General features: G+C 46.3%; 1 protein-coding gene and 1 pseudogene across 2 annotated transcripts in view; one reads left to right on the top strand and one right to left on the bottom strand.

Annotated features, from left to right (window-relative positions):
* Window positions 1-27,287, bottom strand: part of Glra1 (glycine receptor alpha 1) — an 88,278-nt gene that overhangs the window by 30,838 nt on the left and 30,153 nt on the right. For both annotated transcript variants that reach the window (XM_059269342.1, XM_059269341.1), the window contains exons 2-3: window positions 24,424-24,551; window positions 16,933-17,000 (exon numbers count right to left, since the gene is read on the bottom strand). In XM_059269342.1, the coding sequence (XP_059125325.1) occupies window positions 16,933-17,000; window positions 24,424-24,551 (196 nt within the window). The remainder of the gene's footprint in view (window positions 1-16,932; window positions 17,001-24,423; window positions 24,552-27,287) is intronic.
* On the top strand, window positions 6,581-7,180 carry LOC131916066 (protein UXT-like; annotated as a pseudogene).

Raw genomic sequence — 27,287 nt, forward strand, 5'->3', positions numbered from 1 at the left:
TTGATAATTGTATAATGCACTTTGATCTCTTTTTCATAAAAGTAAAACTGCCAGGTGTGGTGGTACACACTTTTAAATCTAGCATTTGGGCTACAAGGTAAGACCTTGTCTCCAAAACATTTTTTTTAATGGTTTTTTGAGACAGGGTTTCTCTTTATGGCCCTGGAACTTACTCTATACGCCAGGCTGGCCTCAAACTCAAAGATCCACCTGCTGTTGTCTTGGGAGTGCTGGGATTAGAGGCATGAGACACCACTGCCTGGCTCTAAAACATTTTTAAAAGCTAAAAAGTTCCGTCTACTTTATCTTAAATCTATTTTCAATATTGATTATTATATTAAAAACATTTAAAAGTGTTTTAAAATTAAATATTTGCTATTTAAATATTAAATATTCTGTTCAATATTTTAAAATGTTACTCAATATGGAATGGACGTAAAATTTTTTAAAAAAATTTCCTGTCGGACATGAAGGAAGGAGTTGAGTAGGTAAGGTCTAACGGGACCCGGCTGGCTGTGTTGCTGGTGGAGTCACAGTGTCCGATAGTTATCGGGGACTATGGGGGTCCAGCCCCTCTATAGTCCCCTCCCAGGGTCCGGGAAGAATCTATAACCAGCTGATAATTAATCTTTGATGAAAAGAAATGAATCTATGTACACGAAATTCCTTAGTCCATACACTTTATTATTCTGTCAGTTCTCTCTACAAGCTTATACTCTGCGATCATTTTTAGCTCCTTTTTAACCCAATTTCTCTTTACATTTATCTGTTGTCCCCTCCAGGTTCTATCTTAATTCCTTCATCTAGTTCTGCCCCTTCTAGGTTCTCATCCATCTAGTTCCTTCCCATATCAGCTCCTCTCCCATCTCCTTCTCTCTCATCTTGTTCTTCCCCATCTGGCTCTTCCTCATCTCCCATCTCGTTCCTCTGGTACTCTCTTCTAGCCCTTTAATCTAGTTCTTCCCCATCTCAGTTTGTTCCTCTCAAGTTCTTACCCATCTAGTTCTCCTATTCTCTTTTCTCTTCTCCATCCTCCATTCTCCACGTTTTACCTAAGTCTCTCCAGAATCCAGTTATATCAAGCCCCTGGTAGAGCAAGGTCACCAGGCTTGAATTCTACGGGGTCATAAAGGTAGGTAAGAATTTTCCTCAGGCAGTGACTACCAGGCTTTCTTTTACAACCCCAAATGGGAGTGGTAAAAGAGACGGTCAACTGAGTGCTAACAACCGGTTAGCATATCAAAAAGGGGATCTATGTGCTCAGTCTACATTCCTAGAAGTGGTTAGGAAAGAAGTTAGGGATCTGTTAGTAAGGTTGTATAAAAAGGAGGGTCCAAGCTAAACTGTGTAAAGCTATTATTTAACACCCACCTGACCTACGTGGTGTCTCCTTGTGGAATTTATCTTAAATCAGGAGACTTGCATGTGGGCAATTATCACTGTTAGTTCTTGGAAGTAGCTAAGGGAGATATCTGATTCCAGAGAAAGCCTTTCCTGAGGCTGTTTTCCAAATACCTGGAATGTGTATGTCCAGAGAGTGATCAGTCCACACTGTTAGCCCTTCTTAGGGAAAAGTCAATTGGAAAAACTATGAAGGCACACATGATTTTCAATAAGAGAATACAGCTGATGTATAACAAGCCAAATAACACCAAAAGCTCCTTGGAATTGGCTTCCTCTGGAGGAATTCCCTGATCCCTCCAGGTAGTGACTTTGCCATAACTAGCTGAGTTCTTATGATATGTTCTTGCGGCCCGCAGCAGATGGTCAGTGTCAGGACTCGTTTGGGAGACTGAAAATATGGGTGGATTTGTAAGTGGCTGTTGAGGGTGTAAAGTGAAGGTTTGTTAACCTTGAAAGACAATCTCCAATGGTGAGACGTGCCACTGATGCACTTGGAAAGGAAATCACCAAGAAGGCTGAATGGAGGTCAGGGAGGTTGCTCGGGAGGTACGGTGTTTGCTTCACAAGCATTAGGACTTAAATTTGGATCCCCAGTATCCATGTAAAAGCCAGGCACTGTGCTGTCCATCTACAACCCTAAGGCTGGAAGGGTGGAGACAGAAAGATTCTGGGGATTCACTGGCCCACAAGCCGAATTCTAATGGCAAGTTACAGGGTCAGTGAGAGACTTCCCAGGCACTCACACCGGTGAGCACATGTATGGGTGCTGCCCATTTCCCCAGGGCAGAACAGAAGTGCCCAGCATTCTTCTCTTCTGTAAATAAGGACCAAGATATATTTACTCTTGTAAGGAGGAACACGGGAATTAAGCAGGGGAGAGATGAGGGTCTTGAGAGCCATAGAAACTCAGGAGAACAGTCGAGAGAAGCAACGATGTCCTGATCTGTGACCCTGTCTTCCCAGTCAGGATTAGCTTGGAGCCAGGAGGAAGCCAGGGCGCAGGGCAATGGTCCGCAGATCTCTCGAAGTGGCTCCTAGCCACAGGGGAGTCCCACAGTCCTCAGCTTTGGAGTCTACGCAGCTTCAGCACAGCCTTGGAGGAGGAGCTCCTACAGTGTCCGCTCCACGCCCTTGGGCTTGAGCTGCTGTGTTTCAGCATCATCTTGAACATGGAGCCACCACTTCAGTGTGCCCTCCACTTCGACAGCACCTCTCCATTCCCAAGGCTTCGCCAGCATCCCGTCATGCTCACACACGTGATGCCGGCCAGGTTCAAGACGATAATTGTGACCCTGGAACCCAGCCCTATATGGTGCTGTGCTTTCCAGTGGACAGGTGGTCCAGTTCAGCACTAACACCAGCCCAAGACTGTGGAACCTGAGCATCCAAGGTCTGAGGTCATGCTCAGCTAGCAGCCCCCACCCCCAACAGAGCTGCACAATAGTGCCCCCTATCATCTGGAGCCCAGGCCCTTGAAGAATTTACTAATCTCAGTTGGTATTGTTCTGAGACAAAAATCATGTAGCTCAGGCTTGACTCCAGCTGGCTGTGTAGCTGTGGATAACTGTGATTTTCTGCCTCCACCCCTGAGCACTGGGATTGCAGATAGGTATCACCATACCTAGTTTATGTGGTGCTGGAAATGGAAGCCAGAGCTTCCGACACTTAATCAACTGAGCTCCAGCCCCAGCTGAGTTATGCTTGAGGGAATCACATTAGGGAGGTGACCCAGAAGCAAAGCCTAAGCACCCTAGACAAACCAAGTCCAGTACTCTTTGTAGGACAAAGTCTCTATACAAGCTTCTCCATAGATAGAGCTGGAAGATATGGCTGTCCCACACGATGTTCAGATATCGATGCAAAAACTGAAGAAACAGGCCGAGCAAGGGAACACAGAAGGTCTAAAGGAATGCTATGAGAAGCTAGTGGCTGCCACCAAACACAACGAGGCTCTAGTTACTGCCACAAAAGAAAAGGAAATCAATGAAATGCCTGGGAAAGGGATACAAAATAATGACCTCGGGGAAATGCAGTGGCATGAGAAAGAGCATAGATACGTGATGTGACCAACTCAGGAGAATAGTTTAGTGTCTGGGAGATGGGATGAGAAAGCCAGCAAAGAGGAAGTGGTCCTGAAGAAAGAACTCGACGCCGTCTGTGCTTTGAAAGATTCCACCAATAAGATGAAGATGTGACTGAATCAACAGCAGACCCAATGTACTGGAACTAAGAAAGAGGAAAAAGGAATGACAGGACTTATGGGACCAAGTCAATGAGCAGAAATCTGCAATGTGGGCATTCTGGGAGGAGGAAAAGGCACAGGGAGGCTGTTTAATGTAACACCAGCTGACGCTCACCAGATCTTGGGAGAGATGTGGACTTCCAGATCCATGAAGCTCCAAAGTTGCTAAATAAGAGGCTGGGGATACAGCCATGCAGTTGAGAGTGCATACTGCTCTCCCAGAGGACCAGAGTCTGGTTTCCAGCACCCACGTCAGGTGCAGTACTTGCACTCATGTGCTCAGACCCACACAAAGACAGGCACACATGCATGTAATTAAAATAATTAAATATGTATATTTTTGGGAGTGGGGCGATGGCCTGGAGGGTGAGAGCACTGGCTGCTCTTCCGGAGGGCTAGGGCTTGATTCCCACCACCAACACAGCAGCTTAGTAACTCCAGTCACAGAAGATCTGACATTTCTTCTAACCTCTGTGAGAATCAGGCATTCACATGGTGCATGGACATACATGCAAGCAAAACACCCGTGTACAGATGATAATGTGAAAGAAAAAGTTTTTGAAGTCTCCAAATATGAGGTGGTTCCATGAGTTAAGGTGCTTACAGCCCAGCCTGACAACCTGAGTTTGATTCCAGGACCCACACAGTGGAAGGAAAAGACTGACTTCTTTGCAAGTTGTCCTCTGACCACAACAGGAATGCTGTGGTGCCCTGATTATCACAAACAAACAAACAAACAAACAAACAAACAAATGAAATAAAAGTCTCCAAATAGACACAACCCCCAAAAGTCCTTTCTGGGTTATTATAGCAAAGACTGTCGACAAGTCAGACAGAGCCAGATGTGGTGGTACATGCCTTTAATCCCAGCACTCAGAAGGCAGAGGTAGGTGGATTTCTGTGAATGTGAGGCCAACCTGGCCTACATATTTTATAGCTCTATTTCCTACCTGGTAAGACTCTGTCTCAAAAAAATCATATAAAGAATTCCATAAACAGTAGAAGAGAAGTATTAAGTATCATAGGAGGAAATCCCCTTAGACTAAACGTAGATTTTTTTTTTGCAGCTTGGAAGGGAATGGGATGACACGTTCAGAGTAGAAAAGAAGGCTACTCTTGGAGAGTCAGACTAATAACTGAGATGCATATGAACAGACTCGGTGAGGCCCAGCCTCAGCCATAGTCATCTGTGGTTTCTCTCAATGTTTGTATTCAGGAATTTGTCTTCTTGAGACAGGGTCTCATGTAGCCCAGGTTGGCCTCAAACTCCTTGAATTATTTGTTCCTCCTGCCTCCACCTCCAGAGTGCTGGCATTCTATGTCTGAGCCACTGTGTCTGGTTTTATGTGGCGCAAGGGATTGAATTCAGGGCTTCACACATGCCAGGCAAGCACTCTATGGACCGAGCTACACTCTCAGCCCCTTGGGAATGTGTTTTCATTTAATAAGGAGAACCCAGATGCGTCTCATTGTACAGGATGATTTTGTAGACGTGCTGGGATAATTCTGTAGTACAAAAGGAAGGTCATGGAGCAGGGATTTGGCAGTTGGGGATGTTGCTTCATCTGAGGGTCAGGGTCTCCATGTCCCAGTGGACACTAACTTACATATGATTACAATGAATATATGTGTGCACATGTTCAAGTGTGTGCATGCATGTACATGTACACCTGTTTGTGTACCCGTGCATGAGAAGGTATGAGGTTGGCGTCTGGTGTCTTCCTCCATTGCTCTCCACCTTATTTGTTTGAGACAGGGTCTCTTGCTGGGACCCAGGGCTTCCCAACTAGCTGGCCAACAAGTCCCAGGGATCCTCCTATGTCCACCTACACAGCACTGGGATTATAGGTGAGCTATGCCCATCTTTTTATGTTGATGCTGGGGGCTGGAACTCAAGTCAGGATACTTGCATAGCAAGCATTTTGCCCACTTTCGTTGTTTTAAAATTTTATTTATTTATTTTCATGTGTACATGCATGTGCTTGCCTGAGTTCACGGGCATTATATGTGTGCCTGGTGTCCACAGAGGCCAAAAAAGGATACAGGATTATCTGGAACTGGAGTTGCGGGCAGTTGTGAGCTGCCATATGGGTGTTGGGAATTGAACCTAGGTCCTCTGGAAGAGCAGCCAGTGCTTTTTATCACTGAGCCATCTCTCCTTCTTGCCATTGGAAAAGGGCTACTGGGTGGTCAGGTAAGATGTATTTTAGAATTGTTTCTTGGGCATCCTAGCGTATGGGCAGTGGTGGCAAGGGAGTCCTTTCGTGAGCATGTGAGCATGCCCTGGTGCACTTGTGAGCACACAGGTAAGCTCCATTGTAAACTGGAATAGCTTGGCAGTCTGGTCTCTCTACTTCAGTCTCTTTTGGATTACATGGTTGAGTCAACTCTCTCTAAGTTTGGTCTGATGGAGAGCTATACTCTGGGCTGTCACTAACCCCTGGCTGTGGCATCCTCCTTAGTGGTGGACTAAGGGTAGCTATGAGAAAACACTTCCAAGATTGCCCAAAGCCTCATTTTGTGCCGGTTGCAGAATCGAATGGCCTTTGCCTTCTCTTCGTCATCAGTGATTATTGAGTGCCTCTGTGTGTGCAAAGGATGCACCATGTTTAGAAAATATTGGAGAGATGTCAATCATTTCCATGTGAGTTCCCATGAACTCAATGCCATCCTCGTTATAACTGGAAGAGATTTTTATAGGCCTCAAGATGTTGACTGAAGTTCACTGGAAGGAAGGGTGGACTCCATGAGAGCATGCTTATATGAGTGTTGAATGATATCACAGCAAAACCCAATAATTTATATAATCAATACGCAGCAATAACTTTCACACACACACACACACACACACACACACACACATGCAAGCACGTGTGTACAAACAAGACAAAGTAATACAGAGTAAAGCATTGCATTTGGGTACTGGAGCCCATCATGGTGACACCCTCCAAAAGGAGGTCATGGATGCTGTGGGGGAGAGAGTGATGTGGTATGAGGCCTTATCAGTGATGTGCTGTAGTGGGACTTGCAAAAGGTGCTGGAACACAGTGACAAGGTATATGAGCAGCTGTCCTTATACCTTCAACTGAGAAATGTCATTGAGCGACTCCAGGAAACTAAGCACTCAGAGTTATACATACAGGTGGATTTGGGCTGGAACTTCTGTGTTGACACGGTGGTCCCAGACACTGCACACATTTGTGCGGCCCGGGGATATGTCTTTTTCCTGGAGTTAATACTGGCTGAAGCTCTCAAGTTCACTGACTGGAAGAGTTCTCTCCTCACAGAACTCAGCGACGGCCCCACAGAGGACCCGTGACTATGAAGGCCCATAGCCACGTGATGCTAGAGAGACTTAGAGAAGTACAAGGCCTGCAGAATTTCCCAGAGCTGTCTCCCCACCGGCTGCGTCTCCCCACCGGCTGCTTCTCCCCACCAGCTGCGTCTCCCCACCGGCTGCTTCTCCCCACTGGCTGCATCTCCCCACCGGCTGCGTCTCCCCACCGGCTGCATCTCCCCACCCTCCGGGACTGAAGAGCCGGAATGCCTTGGAATCACACAGCCCTTCTTTTTCCTCTGTCACTGATTGACAAGTGCCCCAGGGACCAAAGTCACTGGAAGACCCACCCACTCTGCAGAACCTCGAAAACACTCCAGAGGTCGTGCCCCTGACTTGGGTTTCCCACTTGACCTTATGCTTTGCCCTGTTTTGTCATCTTGTGACCCCTGACCTGCCCTCCTCACACTTGAATTCCTTTCCCTAGATATTTGTATCTGTATCCTTTCTATTACCATAAAGAATAGACTGGTAAAAAATACCGTTCATACAGAAGCAAAAATGACTAGTTGGGTCAAGAGAAACTTAGTAAGAGAACAACAGAGGACTCTGCCAGACATGACTACAGGGTTTTACAGTGATCTAAGATGTGGTATTGGAAGGGACAGAACCGAAGAAGGAAACAGTCAAAGATTTGAGGTTAGGAATTATATAGATAGAATTCAATTTCTGAGGAAGACAGTATTTTACACTAGCGTAAAGAGACTTCGCTGGGTGTGGTGGCACACACCTTTAATCCCAGCAGAGGGAAGGCAGAGACAGGGGGATCTCTGTGAGTTCCAGGCCAGTCATGGCTTCATGGTGAGGCCCTATGTCAAAACCCACACCCAAACAAAACAAGACAGGGACCACTTTAAAAATGGTGTTAGAAAAAAAATGTGTGGAAACAAGTTATGGTGGCCTATGCCTGTAATCCTAGCACTTTTGAGATGGAGGTAGGGGGATCAGGAGCTTAAGGTCATCCAAGTTATATAAAGGAGGGCAGCCTAGGATACATGGGACCCATCTCAAAAACAAAGCAAAACAAAACAAAAAAAACCCACAAAACAAAACAAGCACCAAAAGTGTTGAAGTACTTGCTACTCCTGCAGAGAGTTAGGCAACAAGAAATAAATACTACACAGAAAAATAAAGTGAATTAAAGAGTTATAGATTAAAAAAAAAAAAAGGAAAAGAAATTAAGGCTCCGTGAGTAAGAGCACTTGATGCTGCACAAGTGTGAGGACCTGATTTTGAGTTCCCGACACCTGCATAAGAAGCCATGTGTGGCCATGCACGCCTGTAACCCCAGCGCTGTGGCGGGTGGGAATGGGAGTGTCCCTGGGATTCACTGGCCAGCCTTGTTGAAAAATGACAAGCTCCAGGTGCAGTGAGAGACCTTGTCTCAAAAGAATAAGGCAGAGAGTGATAAAGGAGGATGTCCAATGTCATCCTCTGGTCTCTGGGTATATATGCATGAATACACACACACACACACACACACACACACACACACACACACACCTGTATATTATTCGAAATGCCCAATCAATATACACAACAAGGCTCACATTTGCTAAGAATTGAGAATGCAAATTAAAAGTGACAGTGAAGTACCATTTTGAAAGTCATATTTGGTGATGACAGAAAGCTTGATAATATTCTGGGTGAAGGATGAAGAGAAATGATCATCACGGTACGTGAGGCAGGTGATGATGGAGGCTTCTCTAGAAGAGGGATGGACAATAATATTTCTCAAAATACTTTCAAAAAGTGCACTCCAGCGCTGGGGAAATGGCTCAGTGGAGGAGTGTAGATGTAACCAACTGTCTTTTTAAATAAAAACCACAAAACCAATGCAAAGAAGAAAGCCAAGAGGTCAGAGCTAAGAGCTAAAACCTTACCCTTCCTCCTGCGGTGGTCCTACCTCTCCGAACCAAGCTACTTTCTGTGTTAAAGTCCTTATATAGAATTTCTGTTCTGCCTTCTCATTGGTTGTAAACCCAACCACATGACTGCCCCATCACGGCCTGTCTGTATAGACCTCCAGGTTTTCTATGATTGGTATTGAGATTAAAGGCATGTGTATCCAATACTGGCTGTATCCCTGAACACACAGAGACTTACCTAGCTCTGCCTACCAAGTGCTGGGATTACAAGCGTACGCCACCACTGCCCTGCTTTCCTATGGCTTGCTAATAGCTCTGACCCCGGGCAACTTTACTTATTAACAGAGGAGATCCTTGCTGTATAAGTACAGGGTCTTAAGTTTACTTCCCCAGTACCCACATAAAAAGCCAAGTGGGCGGTATGCACCTGTAACCTCAGTGCTGGGGGGTGGAGACAGGATGGTTCCTAAGGCTTGCTAGCCAGCCAGTCTAGCAGAATTGGTGAACTCCAGGGTCAGTGAGAGACTCTCAGAAGAATAAGTCAAGAGCTGGAAAGACAGATCCACCAAGCCTGCATAAGCCTGATGACCTGTATTCGATTCCTGGAACCCATATAGAGGTGGAAGGAGAGAATCCACTCTTGAAAAATGTCCTCTGACTGTCACGTGCACAATGTGGTACATGCATGCATGTGCATGCTCACACACACAAACACTCACACACATTCACTAAATAAATATTCCAATAAAGTTTTCTAAAAGGGAAGAAGAGACACTGGGTCCCTCTCTTTTACTCCCTCTCTCCCTCACTCTGCAGAGGGAAGAGACCTGAAGGGATGCAATAGCAGACAGAAGATAGCTCTGTCTACCCACCAGGAACCCGTCTCATTGGAAACCAACCCTGGTAGCACCTTGACCTTGGATTCCAGTCTCCAGAATTGTGACAAAATCAATTGCTAATGTTTGGGCAGCCCACTCGGTGATGTTTTGCTGAGGAATACAGCAGTGCTCAGCCTTGCAACGCATCATATCTCCCTGGCTACATGTGTTGATATGGAAACCGAATGCTGAGCTGGTACCTGAGGACCAGAGCCCAGGAGAGCCCTCTGATTCACAACAGACTCTGGATGAGGGAGAAATGAATCTCTGTTTTTGAAGGCACATTTGTTGGCTTCCTCATCCTAAGGAAGTCTAGCCTAAGAGAGGTCAAACAGAACCAGGGCCCTAGAGCTCAGTATCAAACTTAGCACACACAGGGTTGTAAGTGGGGAGGAAAGAACACAGGAATAAGGTCAGGACAGCAAACAGCAATATGCAGAAAGGTATCTTTTTGTACTTCTGTGTTGGAGTCCTTGGCTGATAGCTCAGTGGTTAGTGATGTCTTGTACTTCTGTAGCAGTCAGAGAAATGTGTGGCCCACTCATAGAGGCAGGTGCTCAGAGGGAGCTGCACTTCAGAGGTGTTTCATGGTGGCTTCCTTTCTGTGCTGTGATAAAACCCTGATCATAATCAGCTTAGGAGAGGGAAAGGTTTATTTCAGTTTAGACTGCCAGGTCACAGTCCACACTGAGGGAAATCAGAGCAAGGACTCAAGGCAGGAACTTGAAACAGAAACCCATGGAGGGTGCTGCTAACTGTGAACAAAGCTAACTGAGATCAAAATACATTGTACAACCACATGTACACATCTCTTCATGTATACATATGGGCCCAGTGCACACATGCTCACAGCCATATGCCTCATGGGCACGTCTCTTTGATGTTACATATCTATTTCAAAATGGTACATGCATGCACACATGCATGTGTGTTAATCTACGTGGCCCCATAATCCCACATGCACACAAATGCTGCACACGAACACAGGTGTTGCACTACACACATGCAACCTCATGTGCACATGTGTATGGGAAAGCTAGTTGCTTCCTGCTGGCTTCTAGATCTAGATCAGTGGTTCTCAACCTTCCTAATGCTGCGACCCTTTAATACAGTTCCTCATGTTGTGGTGACCCTCAACCATAAAATTATTTTGTTGCTACTTCATAACTATAATTTTGCTACTGTTACGAATCGTAATGTAAATATCTGATATGCAGGATGTCTGATATGTGACTCCAAGGGGGTCACAACCCACAGGTTGAGAACCACTGGTTTAGATGTTTCTCTTGTAGATAGAGAGTTGCTGTAGAAGGGGTCCTCTTCCCCACTCTCCTTTTTACCCCTGCCTTTTGAGACAGCTCTGGGAAGGTTGGTGAGGGCCAACCTTGGCGGGGTGAGTAGAGATCACTGTGGTCTTTCTGTCCTTCCCTGATCTTAGGTCTGTTAGCCTGGTGAACAAAGCCAGGCTCCCTGATGGAAGAAGAAGGAGAAGTAGGGAGGAAAGAAGGGAAGGGATGGAGGGAGGGAAGGCTTGGACTGGGCCCTCCAGTTGCTTCTAGGGCTTCAATACTCTCCCGCTGTTCTGCAGAACCAACAGAGCCTGAAAAGGTTCTGACATGGTGACTTCATCTGTACTGCTATAAACCCTTGGTGCCCAGGCAGCTCTTGGTGTGGAGCCAGGGGGATTGGTGGTCAAGTGCAATCCTCTCTCTGGCCTCCCATTCATTCCCTGTCAGTCAGTGAGCTCCCTCTCAGCTCGGATGCCCTCAATGAAATGAGACAAGCAAGTCTGGATGATCCCACGTATTTAGGAGAATATAAGCTTTGAGGTGAGAGGGAAAGCTGAGTTCTAATTCTACCTTGGCTACTTACTAGCTGTCTTTAGGTAAATACCCTAAGGTTTCTGACCCTGAGTTTCTGCACTTATTACTGGGAGTGACCTTGCCTACCATGGGGGTTGCTGGGAGTCTAAATGAGATAACAGAGGCAGAGTGCTCTGCTCACTGCCTAGCACACAGCAGCATCTCGAGGGCTCTCGTGAACAAGCCGCCACTCTTGCTGTTAACAGGAACTCAGGCTGGCTCTGCAAACACACCCTGAAAGGCTGGGAAGGACACGTGCATGGGGAAGTTTGTTTGGTAGGATCTAAGGCAGCGCTACTTAACCTGTGGGTAGAGATTCCTTGGGGTGGGGGTTTGTTGAATTACCCTTTCATAGGGGTCACCTAAGATCATTGGAAAACACAGATATTTACATTACGATTCTGATCTATCTATCTATCTATCTATCTATCTATCTATCTATCTATCTATCTATCTATCTATTATGTATACAGTAAGTGTTCTGCCTGCAGGCCAGAAGAGGGCACCAGATCTCACTGTAGATGGTTATGAGCCACCATGTGGTTGCTGGGAGTTGAACTCAGGACCTCTGGAAGAACAGGCAGTGCTCTTAACCTCTGAGCAAAATTCCAGTTATGAAATAGCAATGAAAATAATTTTGTGGTTGGGGGTCACCACAACATGAGGAACTGTACTAAAGGGCCGCAGCATTAGGAAGGTTAGGAACTGCTATTTAAGGGGAGAAGAGAGTGCAGGGAGAGAAAGCTTTGGCTACTGCACAGAAATCCGCCTGGGTTTCTGGAACACTGTTTTGTACCATGTGACCTTGCCTAAGCAGCCTGAGATTTACAGAGATCAGCTTGCCTCTGCCTTCCAAGTGCTGGGACTAAAGGTGTGCACTATCACGGTAGGCAATCTCTACAGTTTTTTTCTAGGTCTGAGATTTTAGATTTCTAAGTCATATGCAAAGTAAATTAAGCATATAAATATACATGTATATATACAAATATGTATATTTAGGAAGATAATGAAAATGTACCATAGTATTCTAGAGTGTGTGTGCTGGAAGGAGGAGGGTGCCTCTGTCTTGATTGAGAGACAGGCAGCAGGACCTGTGCCCTGTGGGTCATCCCAAGGGAAATGTATTGCCAGTCCTTCATTCTGCGCTGAACATTGACATTTCCTTGGACTCCTACTGTGGGCTGTTCCCGGAGTCCTCATCTCCTGTTTTCCCCTTAGGTACCCTAAGATTGGTGTGCTATGTTGGGTTTCCATCTTGTATTTATATCTGTCTGTCTATCTATCTATCTATCTATCTATCTATCTATCTATCTATCTACCTATCTATCTATTTATATTTGTGTGTCTGTGTTTGTGATTGTATCCTTTCTTACAGAGCTTGCTCATTTCCACAAGCAGGTGGTTCAGCCACTGATTGGTTTAAGTAATTAATCAGTCAACTAATATGCACATGTAGAGGCTGTAGGTTAAATTTAGGTATTGCTCTTCAGGTGCAATCTACATCCCGCCCCCCCACCCCTGCCCCAGGGCTCACTGAGTAGGCTCTGCTGGCTGCCAGTGAGCTCCAGGGATCTGCTTGTCTCCACCTCCTCTGCACTGAGACACGTGTGCTAACATGCCTAGTTTTTAACGTAGACTTTGGGGGACTGAATTAAGGTCCTCATGTTTGTGTGGATAACACTTTTATCAACCGCGCCAGATTCTCCCCAGCTCAGTAGTCTTCTGAATGCACAGCGCACCTTCTTGACTCTGTCAAGACAAGTTTCTTTGCAAAAGAGCTGACTTTGGTCCCTTTGCCCCATGAAGATTTTTGCAAGTCAACACCGGGAGGAACAGGTCCAGTGTTTGTAAATGTTGAGGACCAAGCAACAGCTGGGCCTCGTGAACAGTGCATCTACTTTGACTTAATTATGTAACAAAAGGATTGAGTTTCTGCAGCTGCACTGCTCTGTTGGCTGCTGAGGTTGGTCACTTCCGGAAACAAGGATTCAGGTGGCCATGAACTTGCAGTACAGTCTGAGAGGGACGAGCAGACACTGGTGCAGCGGTAAGTGCGGCTGTGGGAACTGAAGAGCGCTGAGACTCCAATGAGCGCTCCTTGAGGTGTTTGGCTGGCTTTGAATTTGCCATGCAGCATGAACTTCTGATCCTCTTGCCTCCATCTCCTGAGTTCTTGCATGAGGTAGCACACACAGTTTATGTGGTGCTGGTGGATCAAATCCAGGGAATCCTACAAGCTAGGTAGGTACTAAGTCAATTGAATTGTATCTTTAGCCCCACATACGAAATTCTGCTCCTGCAGACAGTCATGGTGTAATTGTAGGAAACAAAGACAGTGTTTCCTACGATCATTTTTGAGCATGCACATTTCAAATCAGTATCTTTGGGTTGCACTCGGTTGGAATGTTTGATTTTGCAAATTGCTGTTTAGACTGCTGACTTGAGTTTCATTAAAAATAAAATGTGCTTTGGTTTGGGATTAGGGCAGAATTTCCAACAATTTCTGAAAATGTCTTAAACACACACCTGCCATTTTTGTATTGTGTATTGATGTGATGTATATTGATGGCTTTTGGCACTGATGGTTCTGAATCAAAATATTGACCAACTCTGGAAAATGCTGACAGTGTCTTATATCCTACAGCATCAAGTATCTGGTCAGGATTACATTTTAGGGGCTGGGGAAGAGTGATTCCTGTGCAAGCACAAGGACTTAAGTTCGAATCCCCAGCATTTAAATAAAAAGCTGAGCATGAAAGGCTGGTGTGGTGGTGTACTCTTTTAATCCCAGCACTCAAAGGCAGAAACAGGCAGATCTCTATGAGTTCAAGGCCATCTTGGACTACATAGGAAGTTCCAGGCTAGCTAGAGATACACAGTAAGACTGTTTTTTTTTCTTTTTCTTTTTCTTCCTTCTTCCCTCCCTCCTCTGTCCCTTCCTCCCTCCCCCCCTCCCTCCCTCCCTCCCTCCCTCCCTTCCTTCCTTCTTTGCTTCCTTCCTTCCTTCCTTCCTTCCTTCCTTCCTTCCTTCCTTCCTTCCTTCCTTCCTTCCTTTCTTTTTAAAGCTAAGCAAGACTATGAGCATTTGCACCCCTAGCATTGAAGGGGTGGAGATATGAAGATTCCAGGAGTTTTCTGGCCAGCCAGCCTACCCCAACAGGCCAACTTCCTGTTCAGGGAGAGACCCTATCTCAAGGCAGCAAAGCAGAGAGAGATAGAAGGTACCTCATGTTCTTTTCTGGTCTCTGCAGTTACATATTCATGATTTTGTCCACCCCCATGCTCACATGCACTACACACACAAACACACACACACACACACACACAGAAGCACACCCATATATAGGAATACACACACACCAAGGCATACATACACACACACACACACACACACACACACACACACACACACACACACACACGGCATAGGAGCACATACATACACAAAATTTTAATTCACTTATGTAAAAAAAAACTAAGCGTATCTATTGCTTTAGTATAAACATTTGCTTTGTCTTTAATAAATGGTAAAATGACATGCATATTAAATAACTGTCTTAAGATGAATTTCTGTATGATTATCAGTAAATATTTAATTTGTGTACTTATTTTATATACTTACATACTTGGGATCATGTAAAAATTTATTGGGCACAAAGGGGTTCTACGTAGAGATAATTTAAGTAGCTTTGGCAGAGAAGATGCAGAGGTGGGTGGCAGTGGACTGGGGACATGAGGTGGCAGCGTGTGTGTGTTGGGGAGAGCCGAATCTTACTCTACTCACAAATTGACTCCAGGCTGTTTTTTTGTTTTTTCCTACAAGCTAGATCATTCCCTCCATATGAGTACAGTTGATTTATGTTTTGTTTTGACGGACTAAGAAAAATCTTTAAACTGTCATCTCACACCTTTGGAATTCCTAATGTCATATCTCCTTTTCACAGAAACGTGAAAGATGGAACAATGCTGGCGGAATAAGATAAAAAAATTACCCATAAGTCTTTGAGTCAGAGATGATCACTGTTAACATTTGCCAATCTTTGCCTTGTGTTTTCCCCCTGAGAGCAACCGATTTATTTATTTAGAACTTTTTACTATAGAATTTTAAAGAACATAGTAAACAGAGAGCAAATAACACAGCTGGCCCAGAGCATCATTTCAGCATCTATAACTGGCGTGTTCCTCCATTCTCTGGGTAAACTGGAAAGCCATCAGCAGGTTTTCACTTTTAGTGATTTATTTTTGAGACTGGGTCTTACGATGTGGCCCAGACTGGCCTTTAAGTCATTATTCCCCTGCCTCAGCTTCTTGAGGGTTATACAGCCTGCTGTCATTACAGGTGTGCACTTCCACAGTCAAGCATATTTTCTTTTAATGTTGTTTGATGTGTGTGTGTGTGTGTGTGTGTGTGTATGGATGTATATGTGTGTGTGTATGTGTGTGTTTGTATGGATGCATATGTATGTATGTGTTTGTATGGATGTATATATGTGTGTGTGTATTTGTATGGATGTATATGTGTGTGTGTGTTTGTATGGATGTATGTGTGTGTGTGTGTGTGTGTGTGTGTGTGTGTGTGTGTGTGTGTGTAGGCCAGAAGTTAACCCTGGGTGTTGTTTCTTAGGAGCCATCCAGCTTATTCTTGAGACAGAGTCTTTCACAGGAACCCGGGGCTCCCCATGAGGCTAGTCTGACTGGCCAACCAGCTCCAGGGATCTGCCTGTCTCCACTCTCCCTGGTCAGTGCTGGGATTAGAAGTCCATGCCACCACACCATCTTTTTTATAGGTGGATTCTGGGGATTAAACTCAGGTCTTCATGCTCCAGTGGCAAACACGTCACTGACAGATCTACCTCCTCAGCCTCGTTGTTTAATTTTTAAAACACTTTTTTTTTGTTGTTGTTGTTTTGAGACAGGGTCTGGGTGGCCTGGAACTCATTCTACAGGCTAGGCTGGCCTCAGACTCATAGAGATCCTCCTGTCTCTTCCTCCCGAGCCTGGGATTGTAGGCATGTACCACCATACACAGCCTCCACTGTGACATTTTCATACACACAGATATAATGGATTTTAATCATATTTCTCCCTTATTACACTATAATTTTGCTCTTGTGATTCTGGAGGTTTGTCCTGTGCTAACTTTATTAGTAGCTTAACCCTCTTCAGATGTTAAATGTTTACCCAAAGCATTGAATTGGACAGAAAAAACTATTCAAGCCTCCAGGAGACGAAACAAAAACACCAAATTCTGTGCCTTCTTAGGGGAACCCCGTGTAGCGAAGAAATATTCCCAGGGCAGAGACACCTACTGCAGAAACGATGGTCGCTATAACGTACTCACCATGGTTGTCTCAGCAATGGAGCCGAAGCTGTTGATGAAGATGTTGCAACTCACGTTCACAGGGGGACCTACCAATCAAGAGAGAGTCTCACTGAGTCTCAGGCTGTAGAGAAACTAACTTCAAGGATAGACCTCCCCGCAGGGCCAAGGAGCCCCCTGCTTGTTATCTACCCACTCCTAAGTGTCTGGGACCTCCAGCTTGCATTTAGCATCTCTGCCAGACTAGACTCCCCAGCCTCCAGGTAACGGGCAGGTACACCTCACGGGAGGCTGAGCCAAGCTGTACATTCATTAACACAGGGTGATTCATCATCCTGCCATCTGGCTGAAATCCCTTCCCCAAGCCCCATCGGTGCCTTCTAATTTGTGTCTGAGATATATTTATGGCTACAACATTTGGAGGCCATCTCAGGAATTGCAAGGAACAGCAAGTTCTTTGCCTTGAACTTATGAACTGAGAATGAAGAGGTGATGATGGGAATTACCAGGCGAGGGATCTGGAGGGAGCCTGATGAACAGTCCACAAGCCTTTGTTAAATACTTTGTGGACAAGTATTTTTTTTTTCCAGCCCTGCTATGTCCAGAAAAGAAGGGAATGAATGCCACTGCCTTGGTACTTGTTTCTGGGGGGTGACTCTTCCTGATTGAAGCCTGGATCCATTTCACACTGTGAACGGCAGCAGTTACCAACCTCTGAGCTGCTTCAGTGAGACCTGTCATGATCTCCCCGTGTCCTCCCAACAGCTCTGGTGAGGGCGAGAGGGGCCAAACTATTCGTCTATGGCCACACTGCTAGAGAATGGTGAAGCCAGGCTTCTTGTTCTGATTTGTCTAATTCTTAACAGCTATACCATGGGAAGCAGCTGGAGAGCGAGGAAGAAGCAGGGTCATGTAGCCAGGGGCAGAATCCAGAACCTGTGTGTGTGTGTGTGTGTGTGTGTGTGTGTGTGTGTGTGTGTGTGCGCGCGTGCATGCGCGCGCGCGCGCGCGCGCGCACACACACAGGTGGAGGTCAGATGGTCACCTTGGTCATTATTCCTTAGATGCCTCCCACCTTGTTTTTGGAGACATGGTCCCTCACTGTATTAGTTACTTTTCTGTTGCTTTGATAAAACACCATGATCAAAAGCAATTTCTGGGTGAAAGAGCTTGTTGGGGCTTATGGTTCCAGTCAGATAAGAGTCCATCATGGTAGAGGGGACATGGCATCAAGGGGCAAACATGGCGGCATGGTAGCAGGAGCAGACCGCCAAGAGATCACAACCTCAAGCCTGAAGCAGAGAGAGAGAGAGAGAGAGAGAGAGAGAGAGAGAGAGAGAGAGAGAGAGAAAGTGCTAAAGCTTATGGGGGGAACATTTCTCATTCAAAGCACCACAGTAGGCTAGGCTAGCTGGCCACCAAGCTCCAAGGACCCGCCTGTCTCTACCTCCTAGCACTAGAATGGTATGTCTGGTTTTTCCTGGGTGCCGGGGATTGAACTTAGGTCCTCAGGCTTGCAAGGCAAGTGCTTTACCAATTTAGTTTCCTGCCCAGATTTCCCCACCCCATTTATGACACAGGTCTTGTCTTATAGCCCAGGCTGATATGGATCTACAGTGATTCTCTGCCTCAGCCTTCTGAGGGCTGGGATTTCCAGGCGTGTTCTATCAGGCCTGGCAGAGTCTAGAAGATTCAACAAGGAGTTTCCGTATAAACAAGTATGAAACGGCTAGAGAAAGGCATAGGACCATGAACAAGAGGGGTCAAAGGAGCAGAGTCCAGCTCAGAGAGCGTCTGAAGACTAAGACAGGAAGACCTGAGAGGGGAGCTGACCTTGGTCTGACCTTGAAGGTACTTAGGACTTGGATAGGTCATAGACCTTCACTTGAAGGGTTATAATTATGAATGCTTCCAGGGCTTATCTCTTGTTGATCTCAAGAGGTGCTGAGGCAGGAAGAGCATAATTGTCCTCATGTCTCAAAGTCATTCATCTGGGCTCACTAGGTGGAAGGCAGTAGGGCCACAACTTGAGCCCAAGTTTTCTGATTGTGGAAAGAAGAGAGTGGACAGCTTTATGTCCTCTGGTACCCAATCCATCATGTCCATCTTCAAAAGGTAACCCATAGCTTGCTCACAAACGTAGCTAAGATTCTCTTTCTCTCGGAAGGCTTGATGGATAGGAGGAAACTTTCTCTTGGGGTGAGAATTCAGGTCTCCCCTCAAAGCAGTAAGTGTCAAACTCTGGGGTATACGTACAACCCCAGCCTCTCCTGCTGTTGAGGCAAAGGACAGACTCTTCCATTTTCTGAATCTTAGTCCCCTCAACAGTTTGGAGGGAAGGCTGGACATTATTATTATTATTATTATTATTATTATTATTATTATTATTATTGATCATCATCATCATTGTCCCCATCGTCATCCTCATCATCGTCCTCATCCTTCTTTTTCAGGAGCAAATTTATCAGAAGCTGGTCTAGAGGAATACTAAGGAAATCTTTACCTCAAATATCTATCTTCAAGGGCTCAGGGAGTATCAAGAGCTTTTAGGGATATAAGGGGTTATGGTACGACAGTGGGTGGGAAATCCCAGGGGTGGGTGAAGTATTTCTCATTAAAGGGCCTCCCTCTTCCTCCTTTCCCCTGATACCCAGTGCTGAGGATGGAACTCAGGACCTAGCCCATGGTAGGCAAGAACTCTACCATGGAGCTGCTCTACCCTCCCACCCCCTACCCCCGCCCCCACGTCTTGAAAGTCGGTCTGATTCTGGCCTCCTGGGACATCTACATTTCCTTTTCAGATGAACCAAGTCATGAGAAGAAAAAAAAAAAGGGGGCAGGGCTTCCAGAGAACGTTAAGGACAGCTAAAGATAAGGGAAAGGTGGTAGCGAAAGGGTCAGGGGACAGTCTGAGTGAGGCAGAAGCTGGCGAGGGAAGCTAGGTGGCCTGTCTTAGCTCTAACAGCATCCTTTCAGGGAAGCTAGCCTATAGTCTAGATTGCAGGCTAGTGGGGCTGGGGTCCTTTCCAGCACTTCACCAACTGCTTTCCAGACTTGTGTGTGGCTGAGGCTAAAACCTGAAAAATGTCAATTGCAGAGCCCGTGAGCTGTGGTGGCCTGTGCCTGTAAGCTTGATGCCCAAGAGGCAGATATAGGGAGACCAGAAGTTCGAGGTCAACATGGGCTCCAGAGTGAGATTGCTATCTTAAAAAAAAAACAAAACAAAACCAAAAACCAAAAACCAAAAACCAAACGAAAACAGAACAAAAATTGCAGGGCCCTTGGCTCAGCCCTTAGCAGCGACTCTTAGCACAAGGCCTATTGTATAACAAGCCACCTGGGTGATTTGAATGCATAGCTGGGTTTAGGGGTTGCTGGGAAGGATCACATCCCCCTTCAGAACCCAATGCCTTCATCGCTGGAAAACTCCGCATATTAAAAGTATTGTTTGCCTATGCTGGGTGGGAATTACTGCTTGTTAAGGTCACATAAACTGATGCTTATTTCCCTCATTCATTTAGCCCCAGATCCAGGTTTTTCTTTTTATTTAGCCTCATATCATTTAGATGCCCCAAAGAGTTACTACTCATGCCTTGAGGTGATGCGCCCAGGGCTGCGTGCATCCGGCACTGTGACTTCCATATAAATGAGATGCTGATGTATGAGTGTGAGAGGGCACCAGGCAAAAAAGACCCCATGGGGAGGTGCGGTTCATGGGAATAAATCTGAAATTAAATTATCTTGAGAAAATTACAATCCGGTTGCCGTTGGCAGCAGGATAATGTATATATTTCATTAAATATTAAAGTTTAATTTTGCTTTTGTGTATGTGTTTGCATTGGGCTATGCCCCTGATCCTGGAAGCCACTGCAGAATACAGAGCCTTAGCCGAGGCAAAGCCTCAGATGGGGGAGGGCCTGGTCCTTCTCCTTGCATCCCTCTTTGGAGGCTAAGACAGGGGCTCAAGCCCAGGAAGGGATCTCTCAGGAGGAACATAGGTTGGATAAGTGGTCTTAGTGCTGTTTACTTCCATACTAGAGTGTGAACTGACTTTGGGCTCTGCAGACCAAGCGTCTGTAGCTCTTGGCCACCTCAGACTTCAGACTGGCCAGAAGCAGGTTGCTCGTGTTGTACAGGCAAGCTGCTGAGGGAATAACTGCTGAGGTTTCAAAGTGTGTGTGTGTGTGTGTGTGTGTGTGTGTGTGTGTGTGTGTGTGTATGAGTGTGTGTGTAGGGGGCTTTTAGAGTCTGGGCTGCATGGCCATTTTAGGAATGCTGAGGTTTTCCTGGGCTTTGGGGAGTCTTAAATCTTTGAGTCTGAAGTGGGATAAGGAGAGGAGACCAGGTACAGTAGGCTTCGCTTTCTGCTTTAATCTTAAGGGAGAGGAGCAAAGCCCTACTCTTAGCTCCTGGGAGGTGCACATGAGACAACCTTGCTTCTAGCCAGGCCTAGGCTGAAGGGGAGCCCAGTGGGAAGTAGGAAGATGTCTAAGAGATTATGTAGTTCTATAGATTTGGGACTCAAGTGTTCTAAGTAAGATTTTCAGAGAGGCACAAAGGTGCATGCTGTAATCTCAGTACTTAGGAGGCTGAGGCAGGAGGATCTTGACTTTGAGTTCAGGTGGGTTACACAAGCTTATTGAGGGCCTTCTGTGTGTGAAGTATGGTGGCATGCACAAAGAATCGCCCTTGAACCTTGGAGGAACTCTTTGGAGCATCTGTATAGTATGAGGATAAATGAAAAGAAAAACCTGGATCTTGGCCTCAATGAAGGAGGAAAATAGGCCTCTGTTTAGGTGACCCTACCATTTGACAAAATGAATCCTGGAGAAACAAGACCGTGATATGGTGAAGTTCTGAAAGAGTCCACCAGGGGGCGTTGTGGACTGAATTCCTAAAAAAAGGCTAGCTGAGGCAATTGGTGTACCCTGGTGGCTAAGGTCCGTTCCCTCCTCTGCCAGAATGTGTTTGGCTTAGCCAATGGTATTCTCAAGAGATGTTCTTTAGTGTCTGTTTTGGAGATTTTGACATAGAACCTCAGACTTAAGTCTTGTCTTGGAGGACCTGACTAACCACACAGTTTTCACTCCTTCCTGGAAGCCCTGGGCAGGAACTGAGGAGGAGTGGACCTTGCAAGGGACTTGGGTTTTCTATATTTTACTTATTCATTTACTTGGAGAAAGAGAATAGAGAAGGGGGAGGTAGAGGTTGGGTGTCTCTGACTATGGCTCGAAACCTTATCTTTTGCGACAGGGTCTCTCAGGGAACCTAGATCTCATCACCTGGGTGCTGGCTGGCTGGACGTCTGCCCACGTCTGCTTGTCCAGTGTTAGTGTTGCAGCCAGGTGTGGCTGTGCCTGGCTCTTACATCAGTGTTGGAGATCTGAACTGCAGGGACTTTTAACTCACTGAACCGTCTCTCTCTAGACCCCCAGTTTTCTATATTTTTCTTATCTTCATCACGTTCCACCCTTCTTGTAGCATATCTGCCTGTCACCTCTCCAGGTGTTTGAGATTTCAACTTGGCAAAGCACTCCAGCCAACTGGACTACCAAGTGTCCTGTCCCTAGGAGAACCAAGATGTGCTGGCTAGTTTTATGTCAATTTGACTCAAGCTAGAGGCATTTGGTAACCTCAGTTGAGAAAATGCCCCTACCAGATTGGCCTGGGGTGTATTTTCCTGATTAGTCATTGAAGTAGGGGGGCCCAGCCCACTGTGGATGATGCCACCCTTTGGAAGGTAGTCCTAGGGTCTATAAGAAAGCAGACTGAGAGAGCCAGTAAGCAGCATTCCTCCATGGCCTCTGCATCAGTTCCTGCCTCTAGGTTCCTTCCTGGAGTACCCACTCAGCTTCCCTCAGTGATGGACTGTGATGTGGAAGTGTAAGCTGAACCAGATTCCCTTTTCCCTGCCAAGTGGTTTTTGGTTATAGTGTTTATCACAGCAATTGAAACCCCAAGAAGCAAGACTGTGCTAATGATAATGGAAGGGTGGTTGGGGGCCAGGGAAGGGGCTATTAGGGAAACAAGGCTGGGAGGTAGGCCTGAGCACAGCTGCCCAAGCTTCTCCCAGATCGTTTTCTGTCTGCAGAGACTTGTGGACAGAGCAGTCAGAGAAGGGAGTGTGGGGAATGGGATGAGGGGTGTGTGGAGGCAATATAGGCAGACATTAGTTAACTGGTCCCAGCTGTCAAATACATCTTTGCTCTTGGACTTGAGCCACAGGAGTGACAAGGAGAAACACCCAGAAACAAGAATTGATCTCATGGCTGTTGGTTCTTGGAATAATATTTTTACAGGGTGCTGTGTGGAAGATTGGGGTGCACAGAGTCCCAGGAGGTTCTTGAAGCCGTGTCTGCAAGATTCACATCACTGAAGACATCATTCAAAGGCATCAGAGAACACAGAGCCTGATCTTTTGTTATTGGCACTAAGGTTCCAATGGGACCATGAATGCAGAGAACTTTGTCCAACTGCCTGGACTAGCATGTGTAATTTGGCAGTGATGGACCCTGAACATGTTTTGTTTGAATTTGCATGATCCAGGAATTAGGAATTTCTTGTAGAGCTCAGTTTGGGGCCCACATTCCCATAGGGGACCTACAGGCTGGGGGCAAGGGAAGCCATCTTCATTCACAGGAGCCTGTGGTCCTTTTTATCCACTGTCTCTACCTGGTGGTGTCTGACCTTTGTCTGGGAAGACTCATCCTGAATGTGGGCAGCCCCACGTCATGGGCTTCCATCCTGGACTGAACAAAGAGAAGCAAGGCGGATGAACCCCAGAGATCTCTGCTTCCAGATTCAGCCCTGTGACTGGGTCTTCACCGCCAGATGGACTGTGTCCTCAGACTGTGAGCCCAAACAACCCCTCCTTCGCCAGGTGGCTTTTTGTCACAGCAAGGAGAAGAGAAATCAGGACTCCCCCAACTTCAGTGGGCATGTGAAATGACGAGTCTCACTTACACGAGGAATTTGCCGAATTGTTTGTTAGTCTGTGGGAGCCTCCTGCAGGTGGGTTTGAGTAGGAGGGCCCCTTCTAGAACAAACAGAAGTGATGCTCCTTGGGTCAAGGCCAAGGTGGACCAGCTCCTCATCTGTGTCTCAAGACTCCTGGCAGAAACCTAAAACCCCAAGCATCATGCCTCGTGACTGTACACGTAGCCAAGCCTGCATTGCAGAAATGTGAAAACTGAGACCCAGACAAAGGGCGGAGCTTGTCCCAGCTCACAGAGGAAGCTCGTGCTTCAGCCAAAACTTGACCCACATTCCTTGTTTGACCGTCTATGACACTGGACATAGTGAAAAAGACCTAACTCACTTACTGACTCCCAGAAGCCAGAGGTACCGTTGAGTCGAATTCTCTGAGGCTCTGTCTGGACTTGTTGGGGAAAGAGATTGCATTGATTAGCAGTGTCTGCCTTGGGTGGAGAAGAAAGTGTGTGTGGGAGGGTCACAGCATGTGTATATCATGGGAGAGCATTTCCTGTGAATACGAAAGAAGTGTTTCCCTACCTTTAAAGTTGGGCCTGATCCTGGCGTCATACCCAGAAGTCCTCCCCATGAGCTTATCCAGGAAGTCTGAGGGCGACATAGGCTTGGGTGCAGAGCGGGCAGCATCAGCCTCCTTGGAAGCAGCAAGGCTAGGAAGAGAGAGAGAAGAAGCACAAGGTTGACGGCAGCTCTTCTCCATGCTCTGATCAGACCCTAGCCTTGTCTAGCTATGAAAACCCCTGGAGTGCTCTGAGCTTGAGCGAGGTCTTTAAGGAGGAAGGCACAGGCCACACTGTTTACCCAGCCCCCGTGGAAGCCAGCATCTGACAGGTTGAGAGGTCTCCGACTCCTCCCAGCGGCTGAGATCATGAGACATCACAGAGGCTGCTGGGTCTCCTCGGGAGAGGAGGCTGAGGGGTTGGATCTGGGTCTCCCTTGAGGAGAAGAGTGAGGGGTCAGTCTGGCTGCCTCAGCTCTGCCTTGGGTACCCTGCCCTCTCACAAGTGCGTGGGCTATTGAAGGATCTCAGAGATAACCATTTCCTTTCAAGTTCTCCTCAGAATCAGCTATCGTAAAAATAAGTAAACAGATAAAAAGTTGCTACAGTCAAATGCATTTGGAAATACAAATTCACCCCCCTGACCTTTTGCAGGCTTATACACTTACGCATATGAATGCTTACATTACAAAATAAGCGTTTTAGAAATCCACCACTAGAAACTGGAGGTGGTGCATGCCTGTAACCTCAGCATTCTAGAGGCTTAGGTAAGAGGATTGCTGTAAGTTTGAAGCCATCTTGTGCTACCTTTTTTTTTTACCCCCCCTCCAAAAAAAAGAGAAAAAAGTGACTTCCTTGAGAAGCCCACCTCCACGCTCACGGGTGTCTTTCTTCATGAGCACTTCTCTTTTTCTTAACTCTGTGCTGAAAGTCTAGACCAAAATATCTTCAATAACTCACATCACTGCTAACAAAAAGTTGGGGGTGGGGTGGGCAAAGTTGAGGCAGGGTGGTGGAAGGTTCACCACGAGTTCCAGAGCTGATCAGTTAATCCTTGGTACCAGGAGTTGGGAGGTTAAAAACCAAGTGTCTGGTGATGTTCCAAGGTATTTCTGTCAGGCCTCTTTTCCCTAACAAGGCAGGTTAGTAATGCCTAAGCAAAGTCCCAAAGGTGCCCAGATCTCAGTGGGAGTCACAGTTGGAGCCATGAGGATTGAAGAGCAATCACTTGGGTTGCTTTGGGTCCCTTAAAAGACCTGAAGTCTACAGCTATGCTCACATGGAGGGGTCCATATGCTGCCCTGGCAGAGGCTTGTGGGTCTTCAAAGATGGAGGAAACACAGAAGCAGGGTGAGGTGCGCGTGCGCGCGGTGTGTGCATTAGCCATGTGTCCCCCAAGTATCCATCCTGAACTGGACTCATTCTTTGCTCACCCTTCTTTCTTGAGCCTTTGTCTTCATTGCTGGGGACTGACCCCAGGGTCCTGCACACGTTGGGCGGGCATTCCACCACTGACCGCCTCATGCCTCACCCTCGCCCAACTCCTTCTCTGTTGGCGTCCCTGCTAATTGTCTAGTGATCTGCTGTAATGGCTGCTGCTCAGCTCTGTGCCTCACCGCAGCAGGGCACGTCCCTTTTCTTTCATGTCCTGCTGCAGCCCAAGTTTACCCTCCAAATTCCAGGCCACTGCTTTCTTCCTGACTCTACCACCATCTCTGCTTCCTAGGACTCCCAGTCGGGGTCTCCTGTGTCTGCATCTTCTTCTCTTCCTCACTCACCATGTCCTGTTAAGCTATGAGATAGCTGTGATACATTTATTTGCAGGGTTATGTTTCCTGCCTCAGCTTCCTGTATGATGGGATCCCAGACATGCACAGTTACACTGACTTTAGAAGTTAAAATTACATTTATCTATCTATCTATCTATCTATCTATCTATCTATCTATCTATCTATCTATCTATCTATTTAGTGTGTGTGTATGTGTGTGTGTATGTGCATATGCATGGTGATCCAAGGACAACTTGAAGAAATAATTCTTTTTCTGTCCATCTCGTGGGTCCTAGAGATCAAACTCAGGCAATCACACTTGATGACAAGAGCCTTTACCCAGTGAGCCACCTGCTAGTCCCAACTGTTTGTTTTTGAAACTGTATCTGTTTATATCCAAGGGCAGGGATCACATAATTTTCTTTTATTTATTCCCTATTTGTTCTCTAATCCCCCAGGTGTCTACCCTGATGTCTCAAACTTAATTGGTGCTCAGCAATTGCATGGTGACTGAACGATGATCGAGACACTCATTAATTAATCAAATATACCTGCTAATAGGAAGTGTTTGTAAATATTGGTACATGGGTTAACAATTTAAAAATGATTAGACTATTATACACAGTAATAAAAACACAGACACAGTCTGGTGTTTCTTAGGAGATTTGCAAGGTATGCTGGGATTTCCTGGACATCCTTGCTCAGGCTCTGAGAATGCTCTATTCAAGTCTCAAAGAGCTGTCTTGGACTGACGAAGGACATTGTGATTGTTTGTATGTGGCTAGTGGTGCCACTGGGGTCCTGTGATGGGATAGATTTCTGCATGTGTTGATGGAGGTGCCATGTATCCCAAAGGAGGGTGCGTAACAGCTATGCACAGAGACTAGAGTGTGGATGTGGAGCAGATAACATCACAGAGCTTGGTGTGTGCAAACATGAGGGTACCTGTATCCGTGACAGGTTAGGACCATTTGTGGTCACGTGGGACACAGTGTGTACAAGGACAGATGAACGCTGACAACTGTTGATGCATGTGTTACACATGTTTGTTTTCCTATGCATTGTAATATATAATGTAGTAATGGCTTCCATACCCGCTGCCTGTGTCACCCCAGGAG

This window comes from Peromyscus eremicus, chromosome 8a (assembly GCF_949786415.1).
Source record: "Peromyscus eremicus chromosome 8a, PerEre_H2_v1, whole genome shotgun sequence".
Lineage (NCBI taxonomy): Eukaryota > Metazoa > Chordata > Mammalia > Rodentia > Cricetidae > Peromyscus > Peromyscus eremicus.